Source organism: Anser brachyrhynchus, assembly GCF_964034855.1.
Source record: "Anser brachyrhynchus genome assembly, chromosome: 8".
Lineage (NCBI taxonomy): Eukaryota > Metazoa > Chordata > Aves > Anseriformes > Anatidae > Anser > Anser brachyrhynchus.
The window spans coordinates 5,584,390-5,590,389 of NC_137702.1; the positions used below are offsets into that span (position 1 = coordinate 5,584,390).

Below are 6,000 nucleotides of genomic sequence, written 5' to 3' on the forward strand. Positions count from 1 at the left end.
AGGGCTTGGGGGGCTGCGAACTAGGAAGCAGCCAGCAGTCCCCCTCTCCTGCCTGAGCGTTTTTTCTCTAAAGGGCAGAAATGTTGCCAAAAACGGGGTGATTGACCCCGACGGAGATGCGTTGAGGTTGATGGATGTGAGTGGCGCTTTGGGGTGTTGGGGGCACCCTGCTCCTGGGGGAAACCTCAGCCCAGGCAGCCAGTGAGCACCGCAGCTTCTTCCCACCCTGACACCTTCCTCCTCCTCCTCCTCCTCCTCCTCTTCCTCCTCCTGCAGCCTCCCGGCGCTGCAGGGCACGGGGACTGCAGCACGCAGCTTTCTCCCCAACCCATGTCCGGGCTGGTCTTGCTTAAAAAAAAAAAAAAATTACAGAAAATAAAAAACCTACTTTTGGGAACAGGCTCGCTTAGTGGGGGAAGGTGGCGGCGCAGCTCTCCCAGCGGCAGCGCGACCTAAATCAGGCAGCGCGTCGCCCAGAGGGCAGGGAGCAGAACACGAACCAAATGGAGCGCGGCGTTGGGGGATTCCTGTTCCTTCAGTGCCTTGGGCTGGGCTTTGTGCTGGATCTGTTTTCACCAGATTAAGGATGCTGATCTGAGGCTCCCCGGCCCCGCTGGAGGCCGAGCAGGGCGAGATAAGCTGGGAGGGGAACCCCGAGGGGGCCGGGGGCTCGGGGGGCTCCCCGTGGCTGTGGGGTGCCAGGGCGGCCGCAGGCGCAGACTGGCTGCGGGGGGTCTCAGCAGAGCTGTGCAGCTGGGGGAAAACAAACCTTGCTGCTCCGCACTGCCTGGGAACAGAGGAGCCTTGCCTTACTTTGGGTTTATTTTTTAATTTATTTTTTTCACATTTTGGCTAGATGCCCCTATGTCCGCAATACGCAGCCCATAATTTTCTTCGATGTTCGTTTCCGCGAACTAACCCTCTCGTTTTGTTGTTTGTTTGTGTTTTTTTTTCTTTCCCTTCTCTTTTCCTCTCCGCTTTCCCTTCTCGTTATGGTAGACTGATCCTTGGTTATCGTTGCAGAACTATGGCAGCGGCATGAGACCTCCGCCCAACTCGTTAGGCCCTGGCATGCCCGGAATTAACATGTAAGCCCCCGGCCCCACGCTGGGCACACGTGGCCGTGCGCTCCTGGTACCCGGGACGCTGCCCGGCCACCCCCGTGGCACGCAGGGTGATGGATGAAAGCAGAACTTTTGTTTTTTCTGTTTCCTTTTGCCTGCAGGGGGCCGGGAGCTGGCAGACCATGGCCCAACCCCAGCAGTGCTAACTCAGTGAGTATGCTCTGTCCTCCTACTTAAACAACACCAGGGCTGCTTGGGAAGCGTCCCAAAAACGGGGCGTCCGGCCTGGGGCTCGCCGGGTGCTTGGAGAAGCCTCCTCCGGGCCCTGGCGGGGCTCGGATGCCCCGGAGCGTGCAGCTGTGTTGCTCCACGGCTGGTCGCACGGTGCCTAAAGCCCCGCTCTTCTCTCCTAATAGATCCCATACTCTTCTTCATCGCCTGGTACATACGTGGTGAGTCCGCCGGCGCCGTGCGGGTGGAAGTGGTGCACGTGGGGCAGCGGGCGGATTCGGGGCTGGGAGGGCGTTAGGAACTGGGGGGGCAGCGGGGGATATTCCCCCTGCTTGCTCAGATCGCCCCGTTGTCGGTGCTGGGGTGAAACCGGAAGGCTTCAGAGCTGTGCTCAGCTCCGGGGGTGCCGCGTCAGGGGCACGCGTGGGACAAGGATGTGGAGCAGCACCGGCGCGGCTCACCCCAGCTCCATCTCTCCGCAGGGTCCTCCCGGCGGCGGCGGTCCTCCGGGGACACCCATCATGCCCAGCCCCGCAGGTAGGAGCCCCAAGCCCCTCCCCGGGGCCAGCCCTGCCCCCCCAGGTTGGGTTTTTGGGGGGGCTCGGTGCCACAGCTGCAGGGGAGGAGCTGTGGCGCAGGCTGCGGCTGCTCCTTCTCCTTCTGCATTTTGATGAGAAGCCCTGACCTACATTTCAGGCTGGGTCCTAACAAAACACCCCCGGCGCTTCCCTGCCCCGCTGTGCCGTGCCCCCTCGCAGCCGGGGCACCTCGCTGCCACCAGGCTCCCTCCCACCCCGCCCGCCCAATATTTCGGGATATTCCTCTCTGTATTCACAGGTTCAGGGAGTGGGGCTCGGGGAGGTTTCGGGGTGTGAAGCGACACGCGGCCACGAATTACTGCCCCGCGCATCCCCTGACAAGCGAGCCCCACGGTTCCCGGTTAGAAGTTGAATTATTTTTCACAGTTGAATTTCCGTGATTAAAAACTTTGTGGATCTTCATTAAATACAAATTAGCCAGAAAATGGTGGTACTTAGAGGGAATTTTAGGTGATAAAATACAAAAGAATGAGTTCAAGTGGCATGAGTTTGTTTTAATTAAGAAATGAATTAATCACCCGACTTACTGGGCTTCACTGTTCCACAGATTCAACAAATTCAAGTGACAACATCTACACAATGATTAATCCAGTACCGCCCGCAGGCAGCCGATCGAATGTAAGTCTGCTTTCTAATAATTTACATATCAGATACCATAACAAATCATAATTAACTTCATCAGTTGAGAGTAAAGCAGTTTAATTGATTTCAGCCATTTGTTACAAAACAGGAATAAAACAAACCATCAAAAAGCGATTAACTCTTTGGCGACTTTGTTCATTTTTTATGCTTATCAAGAGAGCGGCCGTCCTGCTGCTCTGGTCAAGGCGGTGGCAGCTGCGCGCCCCACAAGCGTACGGGTTTTAGGGCATACGGGCGACTGCAGGCCTTGTTCTTTTTGCATTTGGAGAGAGCTCCCGGTGCCGGCACGGTGTTTGGGTTTGCACACCTTGGTTTGGCCAAATGTTATGGGTGGACGTACGTGACCGTGGGCCCCGGGAGGTGTTCTGCAGCCCTGGGAGGTGGCCACGTCCCTCTCCCAAGCTCCTCTTGGGCCGGGCTGCGGGGACGGGTCACCCGGAGCCGCCGTGGCCGCCCCGGTGTTGCCTTTGGGCTGACGTAGGTGTTGTTTTCTCATCCGCAGTTCCCGATGGGCCCCGGCTCTGACGGCCCCATGGGCGGCATGGGCGGCATGGAGCCCCATCACATGAACGGATCGTTAGGTGAGTGCCACCTCCGCGCCCCGGGAGCCCCCGCGGCTTCTGGACCATGGGGGAAAAGCAGAAGGGAGCGGGGCAGGAGGGAGCCGGGGCTGTCGGTGCACCTTCAACAAGGCTTCTCTCCTTTTGTCTCCACGCCACAGGGTCAGGAGACATAGATGGACTTCCAAAAGTAAGTGAGCTGGTGGGCGGCTGCCTGACCCCTCTTTTCTCACCGTGCCTTGGGTGGGGACGGGAGCGGGGCCGGTGGGGCCGTGTCCCTCCCCCGTGGTGTTTTGGGGACGCGGGGACCTGCTCACCGCCTCCCCCCTCGTCTTCTGCAGAATTCTCCAAACAACATAAGTGGCATTAGCAATCCCCCGGGCACTCCAAGAGACGACGGGGAGCTGGGAGGCAACTTTCTCCATTCCTTCCAAAACGACAATGTGAGTTCCTGGGGATGGGCGCGACCGACACTGGGTGCCCAGCTGGAGGCTGTGCGCCGGGGAGGCCGCCTCCCTCCGTCCTCCTTTCTGACCGAGGTTTTGCTCTTTGCAAGCTGCCCCGGGACGAAAGGCGGGGGAGGAAGAAAGACGTGGGGTGGGTGTGGGTGGGTGCAGGCTTGGGTGCTCCCAGGGCGGCGAGACGCAGGGGGAACGGAGGAGAGGAGGACGTGGGAGAGGCTCCCACGGGACGGAGGCCAGCTGGGACAAGCAGCTCGGCTCCCCGCCTCCATCCCTGGAGCCGCTCGGGTTCCTCCGAACCAATTTAATGGCACCGGGTGGCCGCCCCCTCCCAAGTTACCAGCACAGGTGTGGGCACTGGGCTCGCCCCGAGCCGGGTCGGCGCCTTGTGGCCGGCAGCCCGGTCGCCGCGCTGGCTCAGGCGCTGTGCCTGGGCACGGGCCTCTCTCCTGCTTTTACTACATCAGCGTCATGTACATGCGTGCGTTTTAATTATTTTTTTTAATTGCTTCTTACCCCATACTGCTTTGGTTATTTTCTCCCTGGAAAGCCAAGTTACAGAGCAGATTACGTCCTGAAAAATTAGAGTCTCGAGCACACGCTCCTTGTGATTTATTAGCTCCAATTAGGTCGCTTTGTAGTTCTCATAAGCCCGAGTCCTGCTGCTACATCCCCTTCCCCAGCCGGAGCAGCGTGGTGCTCAGGTCCGGCCCGCCTGGCGTCTCACCCTGGCTTTGTCTCTCTTGCAGTATTCCCCCAGCATGACGATGAGTGTGTGATTTCCCTCCCCCTCCTCCTCTCCAGGATAAAGAGAGTCAGCTGCCGTTCGGAGGATCTCAAAGAATTATGCAAGAAGAAGCTAGGTGTATTGGCAGGGAGACGCGTGGCGGGGGCCAGAACCCCAGGTTTAGTTTCATGCAATAAAAAGGCTGAACTTTTTATTCCATAAAACATGAAGGACAAAACTTAAAATATTTCAAGACATGACAAGATCCTTCTTTGTGCAGAAGGGTTTATATATGTACATGACACTTCTTTTTGGAAACAAATGGAAGCCTCTAGCACCCAACTCCGATCTCTTTGCTTTGTTCTTTTAAATAAAGACAGAAACAGAACCCTGTTGTATGTTTGTGCCGTGCGACACCAGGAAGCTAGTCTAGATATGAAATCTCATGTTGTCTCTGTTGTAGTCATTTTTTAAATAAACTGGACAGTTTACAATGGTGGTTTTCGTTCAGAAGGCCTGTTTTTTTGGTTTTTGGTTTTTTCCTTTTTTTTTTGGTTTTTTTTTTTTTTTGGTTGTTTGTTTGCAGCACAACGCTTCCTCCTCCAGTAACAAGATCTGCTTGTGGAAGAGACTCCACCACCTCATTATAAACTTGTTAATGCAGGTGACCCCTTATAGGATCACATCCTCGAATTAATTGTGATCTTACTCTCTGTGACTGTGGCATGCACTGTGTTAGTCTTTCCCCCCCCTCTCAGAGTACAAGAAGAAATCTCTGCCCCTCCCTTCCCGAGAGTCCTTGAGCTGGTTCACTACAAAACCAAATTTGACTCTTTTTTTTTTTTTAAATCCACCGAAAGAAAGGAGAAAGAAAGGGTTAATCTGACCTGGGACTTTGAAACTGTGATCTCCAGCTAACTTTGGTTCTTTTGGGGGCTTTGTTTGCTTTCGTCTTTTTGTTCCGTTTTGGTTTCTTTTCTCTTGAAGACGTGCTTTTGTCAGGGTTTCACTTCTCTATGATTTGGAACTGGATGGAGATATTTTTTAAGGAATTATTGTTGTTAAAAAAAAAAAAAAATGTATCCTTGCTATTCTGTAGGCTCGCTCTGTCGTAAGAAAATAAAAACTTAACGGGAAGCTCGGAAAGCCTTCCCTGCTCCGGGGGAGGCGGCTGCAGCCGAGGGGCAGCCGAGCCGTGTGGAGGGAGGCTGGCGGAGGTCTGGGCTCTCTGTACATTACACTACCCCTGTAGTTGCTCTTTGTTTTTTCTCAAGCTCCATTTCTGCTCCATGTATATCATATTATGTAAAATATTATCTCCCTGGATTGACCCTTGTGCGGATTATTGAAAGCATTGTATCTTGTTTCAGTGTTTTTTCTTACCTTGTAGTCTGGTTCTGAAATACCGAGAGGGGAAAAAAAAAAAAAAAGTAATTATTATACATTGTAGTTTGTGTACGATATTTGTTGATAATGTTTTATTAAAGGGATGTCTTTTTTCCGCACCCCTTCATTGAAATGTTTTTGGGAACATTTGGCTTGTTTTTATTATTCTGACTGCAAGACATGAGATGACAAAACTTTTTTTAGTGTGTAATACGAATTTTTTTAAATGTTTGCCTTCTTTTTCCTAGGCATTTTAATTGTGCTTTACCTGTAGAAAGTCGCTGGGTAGGGAGGGCGGGTGGGACGGGGGGGCGAAGGGTGTCAGTCTCA

General features: G+C 54.0%; 1 protein-coding gene across 4 annotated transcripts in view; it reads left to right on the plus strand.

The window, feature by feature from the left end:
* SSBP3 (single stranded DNA binding protein 3) overlaps positions 1-5,787 on the plus strand; it is a 52,691-nt gene extending 46,904 nt beyond the window's left edge. For 3 of the 4 annotated variants that reach the window (XM_080603227.1, XM_080603228.1, XM_080603229.1), the window contains 9 exons: positions 1,024-1,088; positions 1,226-1,274; positions 1,481-1,516; positions 1,778-1,832; positions 2,442-2,512; positions 3,039-3,117; positions 3,258-3,286; positions 3,438-3,539; positions 4,307-5,787. In XM_080603227.1, coding sequence (XP_080459353.1) covers positions 1,024-1,088; positions 1,226-1,274; positions 1,481-1,516; positions 1,778-1,832; positions 2,442-2,512; positions 3,039-3,117; positions 3,258-3,286; positions 3,438-3,539; positions 4,307-4,336 — 516 coding nt within the window. In that variant the 3' untranslated portion in view covers positions 4,337-5,787. The remainder of the gene's footprint in view (positions 1-1,023; positions 1,089-1,225; positions 1,275-1,480; positions 1,517-1,777; positions 1,833-2,441; positions 2,513-3,038; positions 3,118-3,257; positions 3,287-3,437; positions 3,540-4,306) is intronic. The other variant, XM_080603230.1, reaches the window with a different exon arrangement.
* Positions 5,788-6,000: the final 213 nt, after the last annotated feature.